Below are 21,432 nucleotides of genomic sequence, written 5' to 3'. Positions count from 1 at the left end.
TGAGTAAAATCCCGGCGAGGGGGCGGGGCTTCAGGCAGGTTTCTGCTAATCGATTAGTCAATATCTAATGGGGCGGTACAGAAGGCAGCAGATTACGATTGGATTGGCTTCGGGTTCAGCTGGTAGGCGGGACGAGTTCTTGGTCCCACGAGGAGAGGTGGTGAGGATCCCGGGAGTAAAGTACCGGGCCTAGCCCGCTGGCCCCCAAGATCGGCCTCGGCGCCTCTGGTCTCGGACTCCTGGGTATTGCGGGTTGAAGTCCGGATTCCTACTGGTGGGATCGGTGTCTTTGGGATGAGATTTGGGGGTTTCTCAGGATTAGATGGAGCCGGGATTCTTTGGGGATCTTTTTATAGATATCTTGATGTTGTTATGGGAGCAGGATCTTTGCTGTTAGAACTGGGACCCCGACGTGATATTTGAGAGTCACTGAGGTGATCTCAGAAGATCTAGGGCTACGAGCTTGAGCTGGTGGGGCTGAAACTTGGGGGTGTCGGAGGTGGCATGGATGTTGGGGTCCAGAGAGTCTGAGATCTTGAGGGCTGACATTTAGAGAGATGGGGTCGGGTTGTCGCAGGGCCCGACCCTTATTCCTGGTGACCCTGGCCTTGCGCAGGCTCACAGGGGCTGAAGGCCAAAGGCAAAGCTCTGAGCCACTCGGTACCTCCTTCCCAGGCCTGCAAGATGGAGGAAGGCGGGGACCCGGCAAGCCTGACTAAGGTGGTGCATCTACTGGTCTTGTCCGGGGCCTGGGGCATGCAAATGTGGGTGACCTTCATCTCAGGTAGGGTCCCTCGTTCTGGACGTCATGGATACCCAGGGTGGGGACAGGAATGACGCAGGACCTGGAGTATCCTAACGGATGTGTGGTCCCCTACACTCCACAGGCTTCCTGCTTTTCCGAGGCCTTCCACGACATACCTTCGGTCTCGTGCAGAGCAAACTCTTCCCATTCTACTTTCACATCTCTATGGGCTGTGCCTTCATCAACTTCTGCATCTTGTTTCCACAACACGCCTGGGCTCAGCTCACATTCTGGGAGACCAGCCAGGTATGCAGACTTGGGCTTCACTACCCTCTGAAGACTCATTCCCAGTACCCCACTGAGCTCCTATGGCCCCTCCTTTGTGAGAATTAAACAACAACAAAACTGTGCCTTCTTCCTGGTGGATACAAAGCTGGGCTCTGTATACCCTTGAGCAGTACACAGCCTGCACAGCCATCCGCAGCAGCCCTGTCTATCCTATTCCCCCTGTCTATCTGCTGGCTGCTGCTCCCTCTCCTCCCTCTGGTTGGGCCTGCCGCCAAGCTGTGGTGACTCAGCTGGGCTGGGGCACTGACCCCAGCTCATTGTTTAAAAACTAGCCTGACTGGGAATTTAAAGTCCCCCACCCCCATCCACACATTTTCTCAATTACCAGGCAAGGAACCATCTCTGCATCTCATATTTCTCTATCCTGCCCTCCCACTGCCCTCATTGTGTTCCTCATATGTGGGCAGGTAAAGCCTGACAGGGGTTTCAAGAATAATCCCATAGAGACTGGAGTGTATTATGGGTAACTAGAACTGTAAGGGCTTTTTATTCACTTCCTGTGGGCCCAATGTCAGCTTCTGGGATCTGGGCCTGGGCCACAGAGAAGATGGACCCTGTCTTAGGCTCTCCTTTTTGGGGGAACGAGGGGACAGTTATTGTGCTGTTCCAATTTGGGGAAGAGAGGTTCTGCTCCGAGATACCGTCAGTTCGTGGGAAAAGAGGAGACAAGGCTGTGTTCTGGAAACGTCCAGTCTGACTATCAGAGAAAAGGAGGCTCAGAAGGTTTTGGCGGGGGTGGGATAAAGGAGGTGCTGATATGGAGCTTTTCCTGCCAGCTTCAGGTTATTAGAGCTGGAGCTCTGGTGGGGGGCCCTAATCTGGGTTGTGGAAGGAGGGGGAGGCCTGGCTTTGATCCTCTGCTGTCCCACAGCCCCTCTGGACTTTGAGGAAGCAGAAGGACCCTCTGGAGGGCTCCTCCTGCCTTCCAGGTATGGCTCACCTCCCACTACTTCCAACAGCTCTGCCTGTTGTTCCTGAGTCTCACACTTGCCACCATCAATGCCCGTTGGCTGGAGCATCGCACCACAGCTGCCATGTGGGCCCTGCAGACCATGGAGAAGAAGCAGGGCCTGGGTGGGGAGGTTCCAGGCCGCCACCAGGGCCCTGACCTCTACCGCCAGCTGCGGGAGCAGGATCCCAAGTACAGTGCCCTCCGCCAGATCTTCTTCCGCTACCATGGCCTGTCCTCTATTTGCAATCTGGGCTGCCTCCTGAGCAATGGGCTCTGTCTTGCTGGCCTTGCCCTGAATCTCAGGAGCCTGTAGCACCCACTGCTTCTTTGTCTCTGCTGGGGCCCCAAATCTCAATAAACCCATCTTTGGAAATGGCTGCTGTCCTTTTTCTCCAACTGGGAAGCAGGGGGAAAGGTGGACAAGAATGGAAGCGAGGGCCTCTGTTTCTCTGTTCACACTCCCCATGATGATTTGGAGTGTTAGCTATTGCAATCCCTAAGCTCCTCCTATAACAGTGCCCATTTGTTGAGCACCCACTGTGTGCCAAGCATGGAGCTAATCATTCACATACTGGTACCATATATTATTGTAACAATAGCTGGTTCTGATCCCTAGGGGACAAGCATATTTTCAATCCCATTGAATTGGGGATGGCCATGTGTCTTGCTTTGGCCACTGAAATGTAAACAGACCCCAACAGTCATTTCCAAAGAGAAGGGTACACCATATCCCGTTTTTCTCAGTGGTGAGGGCATCAGCCCTTGGACCAAAGGATCTCAGGTTTGATTCCTGGTCAATGGCATGTACCTCAGTTACAGGCTTGATCCCCAGCCCTGGTCAGGAGGCAACCAATTAATTAATGTGTCTCATATTGATGTTTCTCTCTCTCCCCTCCTACTTCCCTTCCACTCTCTTTTAACATTAATGGGAAAATATCCCCAGATGAGGATTAAAAAAAAAGAGAGAGAGGGAGAAGGGTACAATGGTCCCCTCCTTATCCATGGAGGATACATTCTAAGACCCAGTGATTGCCTGAACCATGGATAGTACCAAATCCTGTATATATTATGGTTTTTTCCTATGCACACATACCTTTCAGTTAAAGCACTTTATGGCTTCTCTGGCATATCTGAATTGCCAGCATCACTACTCTTGTGCTTTGGGGGTCATTTTTTTTTTAATTATGGGGTTTTTTTAATTTCTTTTTTTTAGAGAGAGCGGAAGGGAAAGGGAGGTAGAAACATTCATGAGAGAGAAACATCAACATGGACTGGCTGCCTCCTTCACACCATCCGCTGGGGATCGAGCCTGCAACCTGGGCATGTGCCCTGACTGGGAATTGAACTGGCAACCTCTTGGTGCATGGGGTGACACTCAACCACTGAACAACAGTGGCGGGGCTGGGGTCATTATTAAGTAAAATAAGGGTTACTTGAACACAAGCACTGTGATACCATGACATTTGGTCTAATACCTGAGATGGCTACTAAGTGACTAATGGGTGGGGAGTGTCCACAGCGTGGATATGGTGGACACAGGTGATTCACATCCAGGTTGCATGGAACAAGATAGTGCAAGATTTTGTCATGCTATTTAGAATGGTACACAATTTTAAACTTAGAAATTGTTTATCCCAGAATTTTCCATTTGATATTTTCAAACAGTGGTTGACTATGGGTAACTGAACCCACAGAAAGGAAGCTTTGGGTAAGGGAGGACTACTATACAAGCCAGTGCACGATTTGCCACATTTTCCCTTCTCCACAAAGACCAGTGTGAGAAGCAAACCTTAAATGTTGGGTGCCATTGAAGTTTTGGGGCTGTTTGTTACTGAGCATATGCCACTCCTTCCTGACTGATGCATGTCATTTTTGTTCATTCTCATGGCAGTCCTCAGAGACATCTGCTGTTTCATGAAGCAGTGGTACTCAGAGATGTTCAACAAGTGGCTTCAGGTGGAGTTGGTGGAATTTGAACACCAGCAAAGCCTAAGCTATTATAACTGCACATCCTCTCCTGCTGGCATAAAGAGAACTCTAGGACCTCAGTTAGGGCTGGATGTGCCAAATTTCTATACTGTGTGGCCTTGGTCAAGGAGCTGATCCTTTTTGAGACTCAGTTTCCTTATCCATAAAGTGGAAATTAATTCCAAGGGCCCTTAAGAGTATTTGGCAAAGGGATTGAGCCTACTCTAGGGTCAGGCGCACTGCAATTACAAACACTAATTCAGACCAGAACCCATACACAACCCTGTGAGGTGGAGACTTGTTATCAACCATTTGACTGTTGGGGAAACTGAGGCCCAGAGAGGTTAAGTAACTTCTCCAAAGTCACAGGGATAGAAAGCGGTGGAGCTGGGATTCGAACCTGGCTCCAGAATCCGCGCGCTCAATCGCTCTGCACATAGTAGGAGTTCTATAAGTAGTTTAGTGTTGGGGGCGCGCGGGGAGCTCCAGATCTCCACGCGTGGTGCCGCTTCCAGCGTCTAACCCCACTTTCCACAAGTCCTGCCCGGGACTCGGCCCCGCCCTGCCCTCCCCTAACCGGGAGCGGCCCCTCCTTCCCCGCCTGGGCGGAGTCGGCGCGGGATCCGGGTGGCTGCGGGCTGCAGCGGCGGTGGCAGAGGCTGCGGGGTCGGGGTCGCGGTCGCGGTCGGGGTGGCGGCCGAGGGCAGGCCGCAGCGAGTTCGGAGGCGGAAACTCCGCGGGCAACGACCCACTCGAGGTGACCCCCTCGGAGGGAGCGCACCCCGCCCCGCACCTCTGCGTCCCATCAGGTCTTGGGGGAAACAGGGGGTTGGGGGAGGCCCCGGGGGAACAAAGGCGGGCAGCGGGGGACGCCTCTTCCCTCGCCCCCACCCAGCTGGGCTCCTCCGAGAACGTTAATGGGACGCGGGCGGCTCCGAGAGCCCCGCTGGGAACAGGAGATGGGACCATATGGTGATGGGAGGAAGCTTCAGAGCTACCCTGCACTGGCTGGGCCCCCCCAAATCCAGCGAAGAGGGAAAGGGCCAAATCCCGGGACCCTTACCAAGTGCGAGGCGAGGGAGGATGGGGCCGGCTGACAGGTGGGCTGGGGATGGGGCGGGGACGGGGGCCCCAGCCTGGCAGCCCTGCCCAGCTTGGGGAAAGGCTTCCTGTCTCTTGTCTTCCCCTCAAACTCGTTCTCCCGGAACACGGGGTGGGGCTGAGGGCCGGGCAGAAAGGGGGGCCGGTTGTGTCCTCCTTTAAAATGGAAAAAAAGCCCCACAGGCAGTTGAGAAAGAGCTTTGCGAGGAGTATCTCCGCAGGTGTGCCCTCGGTTCACCCAGGTCTTCTGGAACCTCTCCGTGTGGCTCCGGGCGGCCGGCCGTAGACAGCTGGGGAAGCTGAGATCTAGGGCGGCCCTGAGGGCTGAGGGGATGTCCTGGGCCCAGGTGAAGCAGCCCCGCTGTGGGGACACAATGCCAGGAAAGACAGGACCAGGAGTGGTGGTCCTGGCAGTAGGGTTCTTAATTATTAGGTGGCTGGGTTGGCTTCCTTCTATTTGAGGACCATCACCCAAGCCTCCCTGGGCTGGGGCTGGACTGAGTCAGCTCTATCCAGAACAAAATGCGCCCGGCCCCTTTGACAAACAAACGTGGCAGTAACCATTGCCGGGGCGGAGCTGGGCTTATCCCTGGGCTGGATCACTGAAATCCCTGGGCTGAACCTACTGAAATCCCCTCCCCTGGGGATCAGGGAAGGGGTTAAACTCAGCTTGGATGGGGGCAGGCTAGGCACCCTGGTGGTGGCTGACACCTGCCAAAGTCAACACCCAGCCTGCAGTGTGTGTGGGGGGGCTCTATCCAGCTGGCAGGCCCCCTCCCCCAGCTCACACCTGGGCCATACTGGCTGCTCACCAGGGGGCAAAGTCCACACCTGCACCTTCCCAGGGTGTGGTTCCTCAGCAGCCAGAGGAGGCTGCCATGTGCCCCCCAACCTGGGCCCTTGCATTTGCCAAACATCCCCATTTTTTGTGTCTTGCAGAGAGCAACTGATGCATCCTGAGTCGCTTGGCCTCCAAGTGGCAGAACCGGGATTTGAACTTGTCTTTTATTTCCCTGCAGGGCTCCAGGCCTCCCCCGCAGGAGGCTTCCCCCCAGGATGGCATCAGCTGGAGACCCCCCCACCAGTCCACGTGATGCAGCAGACCAGAACTTCGACTACATGTTCAAGCTCCTGCTCATTGGCAATAGCAGCGTGGGCAAGACATCCTTCCTGTTCCGCTACGCTGATGACTCCTTCACACCCGCCTTCGTCAGCACTGTGGGCATTGACTTCAAGGTCAAGACTGTCTACCGCCACGACAAGAGGATCAAGCTGCAGATATGGGTGGGCCCTGCCACTGTTCCTGGGTCTGCGGCTGAGGAGGGCCTGGAATTTTCTCTGGGACGTCCATGGGGAGGTGTAGGGCTGTGGGAAGGGGTCCCGAGTGAGAGAGGAGCCCAGAGTCGGGGAGGGGGCATGGAGTAGATGTGAAGAGTAGGGGAGTATTATCTGTGAGCGAATTCATCAGGATGAGAGGATACGCCTTGCCCTGTGAGGTCTGGTGGGGAGTCAGCAGTAACCCAAGACAGTTAGAAGTCCTGGTGACTAATGGGAAAGGGATTTAGGTACAACTCAGGTATGAGCCCAGAGGCCCGCACTGAGCCTGCCAGGAGTCAGAGCCATCTTCACCCCCCACCGCACCCCCAAGGTGCAGCCGTTGGTAACAATTGTCAGGGTAACGAGCGCCAGGTGTGTGCATAAAGATGGTCCCCTCTAGCCCAGGTGGCTCCTATTTGTGGTCATTACGTTGGTTCTTGGAGATGAGGTCAAAGGGGCTTATAAGTCTGTGAAAGGCACTGACCCCTCAGACTGGAATTCCTCAAGGTCAGGGCCATGCTCACATCAGACTGGAGGCTGTAGAGAGGCAGGCCCATGTTTCTCCCATCAGACTGGGGCAGTGAGGGCAGGGCCCTGCAGGGGTGCGGTGACCCCTAGTCGGCTGACCCCACTGTTTCCCCAGGACACGGCAGGACAGGAACGCTACCGAACGATCACCACGGCCTACTACCGGGGAGCCATGGGCTTCCTGCTCATGTACGATGTTGCCAACCAGGAGTCCTTTACCGCCGTGCAGGACTGGTGAGTGCTTGCTGACTACTGATCCCCTGACCTTTGCCCTCTCCCCTAACCCCAAATCTCTGGCCTAACAGCCCTCAAACTCCACAGGGCCACCCAGATCAAGACCTACTCCTGGGACAATGCTCAGGTCATCCTTGTGGGGAACAAGTGTGACCTGGAGGATGAGCGTGTCGTGCTTGCGGAGGATGGCCAGAGGCTCGCCGATGACCTTGGTTAGTGCCCAACCTGGGCTGTAGGCCCTGGACTTCCCAGAACAAGTCCCTATCCTCATGCTCAGATCCCAGGTCCAACCACAGTCTCCAACCCTTTGCTCTTTGAGGATCTGGCCAGAAAAATGCCCACATGTATGCCACCTTCTCCACTTAATTCCAGGGGGTTCACCCATTGATCCCCCTCCCTGACTGCTGCCCCCCTAGGAACGCAGACTCAGAAGACTGTTCCTGGACATTTATCCCACAAACATCCTCACCCACGTGGGAAACAGCGAGTATGTCAAGTTACAGTACTGCTAGTGGCAGGGAAACCTTGGCAGCTCACAGTGGAGGAAGCAACAAAACATAAAGCATATTCATGTGGCAAAATGCTGTGCAGCCGTGAACGTGGCAAGGTTCCTGGGATATATGGCTAAGAGGTAAAAGCAAACTGCAGAACAGTGGCTATGGCTGCTTCCTTTAGTTCAGGCAGCGGTCAGCAAACATTTGCTTAAAGGGCCAGAGAGGAAATGTTTTTGGTCGTAGGGTCTCTCACAACTATTCAATTCTGCCTGAAAGTAGGCATAGACAATACATCAATGAATGAGTGTGACTGCCAGGAAAACATTATTTACAAAACAGGCCATGGGCCAGATTTGGCCCGCATTCTGAAGTGGGCCAACACCTGCATCTATACTAATAAAAGGGTAATATGCTAATAAGACCGGACGTCTTCCGGACATCCTTCCTGACAAAGCCACAGTGGCAGGGCTGAGGCAGAGACAGTTGGGGGATCAGGCTGGCAGGGGAGCAGTTAGGGGCATCAGGCAGGCAGGCAGGCGAGCGGTTAGGAGCCAGTGGTCCCGGATTGCAAGAGGGGTCCCGGATTGGGAGAGGGTGCAGGCCGGGCTGAGGGAACGCCCCCCCCCCCCCCCCCCCGTGCACAAATTTCATGCACTGGGCCTCTAGTTAGTGTATAAAAAGGATGAGAATAAGAACATATACTTGTGTTTGCGTAAAGGAATTCTGGGAGGATACGGAAGGATCTAGTCACAGAAGTGACCTTTGTGTCTGAAAAAACTGGGTGGCTAGAAACCAGGGTGGGAGGAGGACTTTTCAGTTTATCTTTTTGGAGCAGGTGATGAATGAATTATCTTAAGCTCAATGAAAACCTTGTCCCGGAATATTCTAGTATTCTAGGCTCTCCCAGGACTTTCCTTACAGGAGGCAGTGTAACTACTGTAGGATAGGGCGTGTTGGAGACCCAGAGTTCAGCTAGAATCCCAGTCTGCAGCCCACTGCTGTGTGACCGAGGGTACAGTGCCTCCCCTCCGTGCTTCCATTTCTCACCGAGGAGACAGAGGTGAAACCCTGTCTACTTCATAGGGCTATTAGCAAGATTAAATAGGCAAACGCTGGCCTCGGTTGAACGTTAACTTGTATTATTTCTCAGTCACTTTGTGATCTTGTACTGGTGACTCCAGCTCTCTGGGTCTGCACGTCCCTATGTGTCAAATGGAGATAGTAACAGCCCCACCTCACTGAGTTATCATGAGGACTAAATGAGTTACGATGTGTGAAGCAGTTATAACAGAGTCTGGCACATGAGTAGGTTGCATCTCAGTGTTAGCTGGCATGACTGTGAACTATTGTTGATGCTTGCATAGAAAACTCTAAGCACCTTTTGGCCCACCAAGTCTGAAATATTTACTATCTGGCCCTTTACAGAAAAAGTCCAAGGACCTCTGGGCTATCATGGTCCCCTTTCTCTTTTTTCTTGCCATCAATTTGTTGGAGAAACTGGGTCTTTGTTCTATGGAACATCTTCCATTTGAGGTTTGGGGCTCTTTGCCCCCCCTCGGGGTGTCATTTAACCTGCTCCTCTGTCCCTTGTGTTTTCTGGGAACTCTAGCCTGGGTTTCACTTCCTGGGGAGTCCTATCATGGGCTAGGGTACTTGTGGGTGTCGCCCACAACTTCTTGCAGAGACATCTAGTGAAAGAGCTGAGGGGGGACTTCCCACGCTGTCATTAAGTTTAAATACCAGAGTACAAAGCAGAAGATGGAATTTAATCCCAATTTTGTAAACAACAACAACAACAACAACAACAACCCCCCCCCCCCGACATACAACCTACAAATCCAAACCCAACAATTACGTATTTGTGTGTTTTTTAAATTAATTTTGTATTGATTTCAGAGAGGAAGGGAGAGGAAGAGAGAGCGAGAAACATCAGTGATGAGAGAGAATCACTGATTGGTTGCCTCCTGCAGGACTCCTACTGGGGATCAAGCCCGCAACCCAGTCAGGTGCCCTTGACCGGAATCAAACCTGGGCCACTTCAGTCCGCAGTCGGACGCTCTATCCACTGAGCCAAACCGGCTAGGGCTGTATTTGTATCTTTAAAACTAGAAAGCTAAATATCAAAACACCAATAGTAATTGTCTCTGGGTAATGAAACTACAAATGGCTTTCATATTTGTCTTGATACTTTTCAGCAGTTTCTAGGTTTCTCTAGCAAATATTTATGATGAGGAAAAAATACTTAAAAAAAAAAAAGGACTCAGATTGAGAGAAGCCACACACATTTGAAAGAAATGCCAGGTTTGCCCAGGAAGACAGTGGGGTGCCATTGATGATCACTAGGTTCAGAGTAGAAGGTCTGAGCTCATATCCTGCCTCTAGCATTCATTCATTCATCCATCCATCCATCCATCCAGTCATTGAGCAAGTAGTTCCCTAATGCCTGCTCTGTGCCAGGCACTGGCTGCAGAGTGGACAAGGCAGACAGAAATCTTGCCCTCTTGGAGCTGGTGGTCTAGTAGCGGAGACGGATAGGAAACCTGTAATTACACATCTAACTATTTAATTACATTTTTATAGTGCAGCATGACAAGTGCCAGGGTAGAGGCCCATTCACCCTGTGCTGTGTGTAATGTGGTGGGTGTTGGTTTGAATTTCTGGCCCACCTTGGTGGGTGTGGCAGGTGGGGACACATCGGGGACTTTTCAGGGATAGTTCCCTGCAGGCAGATCCTTAACCAAACTTTTAGGGGTGCTGGAAGGGTCATCATGTACACCCTTATTTTCAGGTTGACTGGCTACTTTTTGTAGCCGAGGGACCTTAAGCAAAGCATTTGTTTCACCTCCCACCTTTGGGAGGGCAAACAAGTTATGACGGTCACTAAGAATATACTCAAAGCTACCTCACATCCTCCCACCCCAGAAGGAGTCAGCCAGCCAAGACCCAAGGTGGTACAATAGGAATATTTATTATTCTTTCTTTATTATATTAAAATATTAATTTAATGTTAACTGTTGTTCGAGCAAGGCAGCCTGGGTCTGAACCCTGGCCCTGCCGGTGTTACCTATGTGAATTTTAAATAAGCGAATTTCCCACTCTGTGCCTCAGTTTCCTCATCTGTAAAATGGGTTATAATAGGATGAGCCTCAAAGCATCATTAAAGATGTTTATTTATGTAAAGTGCTTAGAAAAGTGCCTGACACATAGTAAACATGATATAAGCACTTATTATTATTATTATTATTATTACTATTATTATTATCACCATTACCATTTTTAGTGCATTCTATAGACCAGGAGCTACTTATCACACACTCTCCACAAACACTGGGGAACCTGACAGAGACTGGTAGCCCCCAGGCTGAAGCCCGTCTTCAGCTATGCTTTACTTGGTCTGAAGCACATTTTCCAGAGCATTTCTAAAGTCCATATAAATATCTAGTTTTGTGGACACCCTTGCAGTACCTTCCTGTGCAGTAACAATTGCATGAAGGTAAGTCAAAGCCACCCGTGGGTACCCATCCTCTAGGCACCAGAATATTACTACCTGGACTCTTGCAGCCACTGCCTTGGGACAAAGAGGTTCTTAGAGTAGTTCAGAGCAGGGCTTCTGTCACAAGGTTGTTTTTTGTTGGTTTGTTTTTTATTTCAGAGAGGAAGGGAGAGGGAGAGAGAGATAGAAGCATCAATGATGAGAGACAATCATTGATCAGCTGCCTCCTGCATGCCCCCCACTGGGGATTGAGCCCACAACCCGAGCATGAGCCCCTGATGGGAATCGAACCCGGGACCCTTCAATCTGCAGGCTGACGCTCTATCCACTGAGCCAAATCAGCCAGGACTACCACAGGTTTTTATTAACATGGTTCCCATTTTACAGACAAGCACACTGAGGCTCAGAGAGACTAAGGCACTCAGCCAAGGTCCCATAGCTGCATAACAGACAGAAGTGGGCTTGGAACCCAGATTTGGATGATGCCACAGCCCAGCCTATGCCTTTCAGGGTCTCACAGGTGTCCCCACTTATGTCCGTCCAGGTTTCGAGTTCTTCGAGGCCAGTGCCAAGGAGAATATCAATGTGAAGCAGGTCTTCGAGCGCCTGGTGGATGTCATCTGTGAGAAAATGAATGAGTCCCTGGATCCCAGCTCCAGCCCCGGCAGCAATGGGAAAGGCCCCACCTTGGGGGATGCCCCACCTCCCCAGCCTAGCAGCTGTAGCTGCTAGAGATGGTATCCCACCCCCACCTACCCCCTCCTGCCTTGGCAGGGAATGTGACTGAGGCATGAGCCACAAGGGCTGTTTCCAAGCTCAGGGCACCCCCTACCCTCCTGTCAGCTGTCAGCTGCCCCTCACTGCCCGCATGGTTCGTTTTCTCACCGTAGCCGCCAGCTGCCCATGCAGCCCCCGTCACGAGCTCCTGACCCTGGGGACTCTGCATTAGAGGCAGGGTCTGGGGATGTTGACATGCACGCGCTTGCTGCTTTCCAGGTGTTTTAGTGGGGGCGCATGGGCAGCCTGTGGGGCTTCCACAGTGCCTTCTGGGTTCGAGCCATTGTCCACATCCATTCTGTGCTGGGCATTGTCTGGAGTTCACGAGCTGGCTGAAGGTGGTTAGCCTTCTTCCTCATGCCTTACGGGTTCTCAGAGTTCATCCTTGGAGATGTGGAAGGAGGCTCCTTGCTCAGGGTCCCCTGCTCCGATCACGAGCCTGCCCATCAATCTCTGATCTCAAGGCTCCAAGGTGGGGAGGTGACTTTGGCCCTGGTAGACCCCTCCCTTCTGGCCTGCAGATCCTCTGTCTATGAAAACAGTATTAAAGCAGCTTTACCTATTGTGAAGGGATAGGGGGACAGAACCCCCGGGCTTCGGGGACCCCCGAAGTGCCTTCTGAGTTTCCCCAGAATTCCGCATCACCACAACCCTGCCACTGTTTTGGCTGATCCATGGTGTCCCTGATCCAGGATTGAATTCTGCAATTATGCACCGTGTTAGGCCAGGCAGAGAATCGCCAACTCCCTCGCCTTACTGTTTGGGGCATTTTGCCAGGAGTTAACTTCAGAGCCAGGAGCCCCAGCCCTCCTGCCCAAACCTGCCTCCCAGGGTCCATTGGGTGATGTTTTAAGCAAGGTCTTTCCACATCTCACATCCTGCTAGAGAAGGAAATTGAGCAACGTTCCCATAGCCCGCCCTCGCGCCCTCGCTGGTGACTTTCTGCTGTAAGGACTTGGTCTCCTTTCACGTGAGCACCGGTGAAGACCCAGTGTCCGTTTCCTGAGCCATGTCATCGGTGGGGCCCAGAGACGGGACCTTTTTTGCTAATGGAGGAGTCACTCTAAGGAATGTTTGGGGTTTGGGCCGGGGGAGTGAGAGGGTAGGGTTGTGTAACTGCTACTGCCTCTTGCACTTCGTGATATAGCTTGGGAGTGGCAGGCGTTTGGGGGATGGGCTGGGGTCAGTCTCCCTAGTTGAGGCTTGGGTTCCCAGCTGCCCCGAGCTCCTGCTGGGAGGTTATGTGCAGTTTGGGGATCTACCATCTTCACACACACCCCGTACAGCTCAGTGGCCCTTTCTGCCCTGGAACACTAACGGACACCCCACAACTTGACAGACACTGTGAGGACAGCCTAAACCGATAGTCTGTGTTCCCAATTCTACTGTCCCGGCCCCTGCTGGCAAGATGACCTCCTGTAGCCTTAAAGGTCTCCGCCTCCTCCGCTGTGGTACGGGGAAGGCCTGGTTCAAGTTTAACATTAGCTCTCACCTTTCTGGAAACTCTAGATTGAACCTATTTCTAGAGGATCCTACGTACCCCGTATCAGGGTCTGCCCTGAGAGTTTCAAAGCGAGGATATCTTGGTACACCAACCAGTTACATGACTGGTGAAAGGATCAAGTTTTGGGAGACACACAAAGTGAGAAGATCTGAATGCTTGGGGTGGGAATCAGAAATGTTCATTGCTTTAACATAAAAGTGAAATTAAATTAGTTAAAAGTCTTCTTAAGTTGCACCACGGGCTGTCAAGATGTCACTGGCCAGTCCATTCTCGCTGAGCTGCTGCCAAAAAAAATGGTGGGTCAAGAGGGGCGAGCCTCTTGTCACGGCCTGTGTGATGCAGCGTTGGCTGTATCTTGTATCTGACTCGGCCTAAGCTTTCTGTGTACACAAAGTTTTTCAACCGTTCAGCTTCAAGTAACAACTGAGACAGCTGGCTCCAGGTTCTCTCAAGACTGGGAAGCATGTAGGAACATAATATGTATTTTTGTTTCTTCTAAAAATAATGCAAGTTTTTATTTCATGATGTTTGAGAGGGGGAGGGTTTGCTCAAGATAGTCTCTGGGGAACAGAAATTGATGTGCTCCCGGGTCACTGAGGGAAGGGAGGCTTGTTGAGTTTACAAACAAAAATAAACCAAAGGCTGTGGGAAAACCACCTCCCAGCTGCAGGGAGCTGGGACTGGAGCCGTTGCCTGAGGCTGGGTCCTGCCTGGGTGCTGTCTCTTCTTACCATTTGCTTTTAGCAACTTGTCTTTGCACAGGCCGTTCGGTGGGAAATTGCCATGATTGCTGTGGTTTAGGGTTCTGCTTTCTTTTCTTTCTTTTTTTCTTTCCTGGCTTCTCTGGGGGTCATATTCTTGTATCATTCTCTCCAACTAAACTTAGAAAAACAAGCAAAGGGTGAAATTTGGTCTCCGTGTTGAAGCACTAATTCTGCTAACTGGTTTCTTCTCCCCCATAATCCCAAAACACTACGGAGAGAGCTCTCAGCCTGCTCATTTCTATCCTGGATGTGGTTCTCCTGCGTCAGCGATTCTCTGATGTCCATTGGAAAGACGTTGCACTTTTCTCCACAAGAAAAAAAAATTAAAGCCATTGTGCCCAGATGCAGTTGTTTTTTTATTTCCATTAGTGAAATGCGATTTCCAGGAAGAGGGCAGTTGAATCACAGCCAAGCAGATGGTTGAGGGCCGTGCGGGATGTAGTAGATTCCGTGTTAGTCCAGGGAGGCTCAGGCCTGGGGCTGTCTAGCTGGAACTCATGGCCACCCCTTTGGCTCTGGAAACTTCCTCTGCCTGGAGGGCAGAGAGGATAATGTTGCTCCAACTAATTCTACTAGGAAGGTCTGTCCTCCACCACAGCAGCCAGAGGGGCGCCTGTGAGCACCGAGTCTGGTCACATCCCTCTCCTCAGAACCCTCCATGGCTCCCACCGGCCTGGGAGTAAATGCCAAAGTCTCCCTGTGGCCTACAGGTATAAGGTTTAATCAGAGATGTAAGACTTAACCCGACCGAAACCAATAAGTTGACCAAGACAAGCAGGTTAAAAGCGAAAAATCACGTTTATTGAAAGCTCTCGGGTGAGGTCCCGCGGTCCGAAAGCACAGGCCGGGGGAGTCACACTTATTCACCAGTGGGCTTAGAGAAAATGAATTCAAATTCTAAGCAAGGCTACAAGCAGAACTTCCCTTTTTATTAAAGAGCCAGCCCTATGTGCATTTAGTGGTTATCTCGCTGCTGGCCTTGAAAACAACACAGTTCTATCCAATTAAAAAATGCACCTGGCATGGCATTGAAATTATGGGCATATCTAGTCTCTGGCCTACAAGGTCAGACAGCTTAAGTTCATCTTCCTCATTACTCAAGCAGGCTAGAAAGCAAAGTTTGTAAAGTTCCTGCTTTCCCAGCCCCAGACCTTACAACAGGGTACTGCATGACCCAATCAGCCACCTCCCTGCTCTCAACTTTTCCCACTTGCCCCCTACACTTGCTTTGCTCCGGTCATATTGACCTCCTGGCTGCTATTTGAACACACTAGGCCCCTGCCTCAGGGCCCTCGCATTAGCTGTTCCTCAGCCTGGAACTCTCCTACCCCAGGTAGTCACAAAGCTCCCCTCACTCATGTCCCCTTTCAGGTATTCCCACAAATTGCACCTTCTCATTGCTGCTTCTCCCCGCCCCCCCCCCCCCGCTTCCCCCGCAATTTAGTGCTTTAGTACTGCAACCCCTCCTTCCCATAGCCCCTAGAATATAAAATACTACTTCATTCTCTCATTTAATGTCAACATGTATTTCCTCCAATAGTGTTAGCTAAATGCAGGGATTTAAAAATATTTCACTGCCACACCCAGCTCTGTTCCTGTCTGCTACAATAAAAAAGAAATACTTGGTCTTTGTCCCTGGTTCCTAGCACCTCTCTCTCTCTCTCTTTCTCTCTCTCTCTCTCTCTCTCTCTCTCTCTCTCTCTCTTTTTTAAATTATTTTATTGATTTTTTACTGAGAGGAGGGAGGGAGATAGAAACATCGATCAGCAGTCCGCAAGCCAACGCTCTGTCCACTGAGCCAAACCGGTTAGGGCAGTGATCGGCAAACTCATTAGTCAACAGAGCCAAATATCAACAGTACAACGATTGAAATTTCTTTTGAGAGCCAAATTTTTTAAACTTAAACTTCTTCTAACGCCACTTCTTCAAAATAGACTCTCCCAGGCCGTGGTATTTTGTGCAAGAGCCACACTCAAGGGGCCAAAGAGCCGCATGTGGCTTGCAAGCCGCAGTTTGCCGACCACTGGGTTAGGGCTCTTTTTTAAAAATATATTTCTTTATTGATTTCAGAGAGGAAGAGAGAAGGAGAGAGAGATAGAAACATCAATGATGAGAGAGGATCATTGATTGGCTGCCTCCTGCACACCCCCTAGCAACCCAGGTATATGCTCTTGGCAGGAATCCAACCTGGGACCCTTCAGTCCACAGGCTGACACTCTATCCACTGAGCCCAGCCGGCTAGGTTTAGCACACATCTCTTAAAACCGTTATCTCTGGAGGGAGGGCTAAGTGTCTTTTGTATGCTAACCAGAAGACTGGGGGAGGGGGTTGGTAGCTTCAGGATGGGAGTTGGTCTCCAGAAAGACCAAGCCATGATTAGAGTGTTGGCACTGTCAGTCCTGCCCCCTGGCCTCCTGGGAGAAGAGGGGCTGGAGACAGAGTGAGTCACCAATGGCCAATGATTTAATCCATCATGTCTTTGTAAGGAAACCACCATGAAAACCCTAAACTATGGAAGAGCTTCTGCGTTGGTGAGCACATGGCTGTGCTGGGAGGGTGGTACGCCCAGAGAAGTCATGGAAATCCCTCACCCTTCCCCATACCTTGTCCTGTGCATCTCTTCCATCTCACCGTTCCTGAGTTGTAGCTTTTATTTGTATTTTTAAATATGTTTTTATTCTGAGTTGTAGCTTTTGTAATAAACATAATAATGGGTAAAGTGTTTTCCTGAGTTTTGTGAGTCATTCTAGTTATCAAACCTGAAATGGAAGGAAGATGGCGGGAAACCCCTCCCTGTAACCAACTCAGACAGAGGTGTGTCTCACCTGGGGACACAACACTTGCCACTGGCATCTGAGATGGGGGCAGTCCTGTGGGACTGAGCCCTTAAACCTGTGGCTTCTGATGTGGACTCTGGGTAGTTAGTTTCAGAACTGAATTGAACTGTGGGACATCCAGCTGATGTCTGCAGATTTGCTTGATACGCAAAATCCCCACATATTTGGTATCAGAAGTGTGAGTAAAAACAGTTTGTTTCTGACATACAGCAGGCACTGTACAGATGTTTGTTCAGCGAATGAATGAACTGCAGAGCCTGAGTGAGCTAGGTCCAAAGACTTGCATATGGTACCAGGATTCTCATCCCTGCTCTCTGTGCCTTCTCTCTGTAGCCTCGCCCCAATGAGGTGGCCCCTCTGAACCATGTGAGTTGTGGGGGGCTGTGGGGATGGTGGAAGCTGCTTTTTCCTGGTAACCCTAGTTAACTTCCCCAAACCAGGTCTCTTGGCCACCTGGGTCCCAGTCCATGCCTGAACTAATGACTGAGGTCAGACAGATGAAACGTACTGATTGGCTGGCTGGGAGTATTTGCCCACCCCCTAGTTTAGGGACAGAAATCTGAGAGGTGGGCTGGTTCCAAAGAAAGCTAGATGTGTTTTACAGAAGTGGAAGTTGATTGCAGCAATAGCAAATATGACTGTGCCCATTTTATTATCCTCCCCAAAAGAAAGATGGAAAAATTAGATAAATTACCATTTGCAATCCCCAATGGAAGAATCCATTCAGTCTGCTATGGTCACTGGGTGAAACCCTTGTTTTGTTCATTCTTAGCAGTGACCATGGCCACCCCTTAATTGGGTAAATGTATTAAGTCCCCATGCCCAGGCCACAGCCCAGTCCAATTAAATCAGAAGATGGGGAGATGGTGTAACCACAGGACCAGCTCAAACTGGTCCTATCCTGTTTCTAATGTCAACTGATGGATGTTGGTGCCAATTCAACAACAATAGGAATCCCCAATATGGGGTGTGGTGAAGAAAGAAATGATTCAGTGCGAAACACCTCAATGGTGATACAGCACAACTGTGAGGCAGCCCTGGGGCCAGACCACTCTCCAGCTTGCATACGGTACCAGGATCCCCATCCCTGCTCTCTGTGCCTTCTCTCTGTAGCCTCGCCCTGTAGCCAGCTCTGCTCCTGGCTGGTCTGCACTGGTCTGCTGTGTCTGTCTGCTCTGTGCTGCAGTGACCTGCTCCACGGCCTTCTGGCCTGTTCTGTTCCTTTCAGTCTTAGGTGGAAAGGTAAGTGTGCTCCCAGAGCTGCAGGAGAACTGGCTTATACAGACACAAGTCCCCACCCCTGGCCCCTGGTTGGTGTGTCCTCATGCAAAGGAGGGCTCTAAATCCTCAGAAGTTTGGTTGGTCCAAAAGGCACTGTCCTAATTGGTCAGAATAGAACTGCTGTAGTTGACCAGAGCTTTGCAGCGCCAGTAGGATGGGAAAGCCTCAGTCCTGTGGGTTGAAATAGGATTCCAGGCACTCCTTTATCAGGGCTGGCTCAGATGGCAGAAATGGTGCAGGCAGGCAAGTCAGTGCAGAGGCAGGCAGTTCAGTGCAGGCTTCTCCCTGAAGTGCAGTTTGTGTGAGAGGCCCCTGTGTAGAAATGGCTGCTAGGCTCTGTTTTTAAAATTTTGAGCCCAGTTAGCCACCAGGAACCCTTCTTAGTAGGTATCTTCGTTCTCAGGGTTCACACCAATAGGACCCAGAACCAAAGTTTAAACCTACGATACACCACTTGTGAGTAGCACTTGTGAACACCACTCACAAGTAACACTTGTGAACCCCTAGCTGCTCCCCCGCCAGAAACAAAGGACCGGACATGATCAGAACCTGTTGTCCAGGAAGATCTGGTGTTGAAACTCCCTACATTATTTATTAGTTTTTATTTATTGACTAGAGGCCCAGTGTACGAAATTTGTGCACTGGGTGTGTGTGTGTGTGGGGGGGTGTTCCTCAGCCCAGCCTGCACCCTCTCCAATCTGCATCCCTCGGGGGATGTCCGACTGCCCATAGGGATCGGGCCTAAACCAGCAGTCAGACATCCCTCTCACAATCTGGGACTGCTGGCTCCTAACCGCTCGCCTGCCTGCCTGCCTGCCTGATTGCCCCTAACCGCTTCTGCCTGCCAGCCTGATCACCCCTTAACCACTCCCCTGCCAGCCTGATTGATGCTTAACTGCTCCCCTGCCAGCCTGATTGCCCCTAACTGCCCTCCCCTGCCAGTTTGATCACCCCCAATTGCCTTCCCCTACCGGCCATCTTTGACCACATGGGGGTGGCCATCTTGTGTGAGGGCATGAGGGTCAATTTGCATATTACCTCTTTATTATATAGGATTTTTAGAGAGAGAGAGGAAGGGAGAGAAAGAGAGTGAGAGTGAGGGAAACACCAATTTGTTGTTCCACTTATTTATGCACTCATTGGTTGATTCTTGTATGTGCCCTGATTGAACCCATAACCTTGGTATATCAGGATGACACTCTAACCAGCTAAGCTACCTGGCCAGGATGAGACCCCTTAAATCTTGCCCCACACCCTGGAAGGAGAAGACAGACTTGAGCCTTGTCTCCTGTCTCTTTGCAGGTTGACCTCACAATAAAAGCTTTTTTTTTTTCCCTCCTCAAAAGCTAGTGCCATAGTCCGGCCGCCATGGCTCAGTGGTTGAGCATTGACCTATGAACCAGGAGGTTGCAGTTTGATTCCAGGTCACATGTCAGGGCTGGGGGCTCGATCCCCAGTGTGGAGCGTGCAGGAGGCAGCCGATCAATGATTCTCTCTCATCACTGATGTTTCTATCTCTCTCCCCCTCTCCCTTCCTCTCTGAAATCAATAAAAACATATTTAAAAAAGAAAAAAGGAGAATCTAGTGCCATAGTATTGGCTTCTGTGTCCATTAGGCCTTACTTGGTAACCCTGGGGTCCAAGCTTGAGTATTTTGTTAAACTCCCAGGGAGTTCCGGTGTACAGCCAGGGCTGAGAACAAGTGATTTACAGGAAATACAGGGGCGAGAGGAACCAGGTAAAGGCACCACAGAGCAGAAGCAGCAAAACCAGAAGGTGTGGAATTCCCAGCATTCCACACACTTCCTGCAACAAATCAAAGGTAGGCGGGGTTGGGGAAAAGGAGGAAATCTAGAGCAGCGGTTTCTCAAAGTGTGTTTCCTGTGTCAGCAACATTGTCTGGGAACGTGTTAGAAATGCAGATCCCTGGCCCTCAAGATCTCCTGAGTCAGAAGCTCTGGTGGAGGGATTGGGACTTTAACAAAACATCTAGAGGATTGCAATGCATGCTCTAATTTCAGGACTACTGGATTCAAATAAAAGGGACGTAGAAGACATGACACACATAACATGTGGAGCTTGTTTGGATCCCAATTCAAAGAAACCAAATGTACAATGCCATTTTGTGTGTTTGGTGATGCCAAAGAATGGCTGCTGATTGTCTTCACTGTTGTCTTAGTCCAGTGATCGGCAAACTGCGGCTCATGAGTCACATGCGGCTCTTTGGCCCCTTGGGTGTGGCTCTTCCACAAAATACCATGTGCGGACGCCCACGTACAGTGCAATTGAAACTTCGTGGCCCATGCGCAGAAGTCAGTTTTTGGCTCTCAAAAGAAATTTCAATCGTTGTACTGTTGATATTTGGCTCTGTTGACCAATGAGTTTGCCGACCACTGTCTTAGTCCATTAAAGCTCCTATAACAGAATATCAGCCTTGGTGGGTTATAAACAACATTCATTTCTCACAGTTATAGAGGCTGGGAAGTTCAAGACCAAGGTGCCAGCAGATCACTGTGTCCTCTCATGGTGGGAGGGGTGAGGGAGCTCTTTGGAGTTTCTATTACAAGGGCACTAATCCCATTCATGAGGGTCCCATACTCATGACCTAATCACCTCCTAATACCATCACCTTGGGGATTAGGTTTCAACATACAAATTTTGGGGAGACACACATATTCAGTCTGATGTTATAATGGCATTAGGGTTGTGAACACAAATGTATACATTTAAAAATTTTATTTTAACCTTTATTGTTGAGAGTATTAGAGATGTCCCCCATCTTTCCCCCATTGCCTCCCTTCACCTGGTTTACTCCTCACCACAGGTCTTCACCACCTATTGTCTGTGTCCATAGGTAACGCATATATGCATATAAATTCTTTGGTTAATCTCTTCTCAGCCCCCCACCCCCCTTCCCTCTGAGATTCATCAGTATGTTCATGTTTCCATGCCTCTGGTTATATTTTATTCATCAGTTTATTTTGTTCATTAGATTCCTTATTCATTTATTTTTATTTATTTATTATTATTTTAAAAAATATATTTTCATTGATTTCAGAGAGGAAGGTAGAGGGAGCGTGAGATAGAAA

At 50.5% G+C, this 21,432-nt stretch overlaps 2 protein-coding genes across 7 annotated transcripts; both read left to right on the top strand.

The window, feature by feature from the left end:
• Position 1: 1 nt before the first annotated feature.
• Positions 2–2,422, top strand: TMEM205 (transmembrane protein 205). Of its 4 annotated transcripts, none has more exons than XM_080674248.1 (4): positions 2–122; positions 676–784; positions 888–1,051; positions 2,053–2,422. In XM_080674248.1, the coding sequence occupies exons 2-4, from the start codon at positions 685–687 to the stop codon at positions 2,356–2,358; spliced, it is 570 nt and encodes a 189-aa protein (XP_080530374.1). In that variant the 5' UTR covers positions 2–122; positions 676–684; the 3' UTR covers positions 2,359–2,422. The 4 variants fall into 4 exon arrangements, with proteins under 4 accessions (XP_080530374.1, XP_080530372.1, XP_080530375.1 ...); XM_080674246.1 differs by having other exon boundaries at positions 25–243; XM_080674249.1 differs by lacking the exon at positions 2–122 and adding an exon at positions 131–228.
• Positions 2,423–4,622: 2,200 nt separating this feature from the next.
• Positions 4,623–15,498, top strand: RAB3D (RAB3D, member RAS oncogene family). 3 transcript variants are annotated; one of them, XM_080673894.1, is made up of 5 exons: positions 4,623–4,770; positions 6,134–6,398; positions 7,075–7,193; positions 7,281–7,405; positions 11,725–15,498. In XM_080673894.1, the coding sequence occupies exons 2-5, from the start codon at positions 6,171–6,173 to the stop codon at positions 11,910–11,912; spliced, it is 660 nt and encodes a 219-aa protein (XP_080530020.1). In that variant the 5' UTR covers positions 4,623–4,770; positions 6,134–6,170; the 3' UTR covers positions 11,913–15,498. The 3 variants fall into 3 exon arrangements, with proteins under 3 accessions (XP_080530020.1, XP_080530019.1, XP_080530018.1); XM_080673893.1 differs by having other exon boundaries at positions 4,623–4,822; XM_080673892.1 differs by lacking the exon at positions 4,623–4,770 and adding an exon at positions 5,038–5,113.
• Positions 15,499–21,432: the final 5,934 nt, after the last annotated feature.

The sequence above is a fragment of the Plecotus auritus genome, assembly GCF_963455305.1.
Source record: "Plecotus auritus genome assembly, chromosome: 6".
Lineage (NCBI taxonomy): Eukaryota > Metazoa > Chordata > Mammalia > Chiroptera > Vespertilionidae > Plecotus > Plecotus auritus.
Note: the sequence above shows the minus strand (reverse complement) of the source record. Positions and strands in the feature narration are given on the sequence as shown.

What these genes read in the sequence shown, in the direction of transcription:
- RAB3D (XM_080673892.1), top strand. An exon ending in TTTACCGCCGTGCAGGACTG is followed by an intron (nt 7,194 to 7,280) that starts GTGAGTGCTTGC and finishes CAAACTCCACAG; the next exon opens with GGCCACCCAGATCAAGACCT. An exon ending in GAGGCTCGCCGATGACCTTG is followed by an intron (nt 7,406 to 11,724) that starts GTTAGTGCCCAA and finishes ATGTCCGTCCAG; the next exon opens with GTTTCGAGTTCTTCGAGGCC.
- TMEM205 (XM_080674248.1), top strand. Translation starts at nt 685, where the DNA reads ATGGAGGAAGGCGGGGACCCGGCAAGCCTGACTAAGGTGGTGCATCTA. An exon ending in GTGGGTGACCTTCATCTCAG is followed by an intron (nt 785 to 887) that starts GTAGGGTCCCTC and finishes TACACTCCACAG; the next exon opens with GCTTCCTGCTTTTCCGAGGC. An exon ending in CATTCTGGGAGACCAGCCAG is followed by an intron (nt 1,052 to 2,052) that starts GTATGCAGACTT and finishes TACTTCCAACAG; the next exon opens with CTCTGCCTGTTGTTCCTGAG.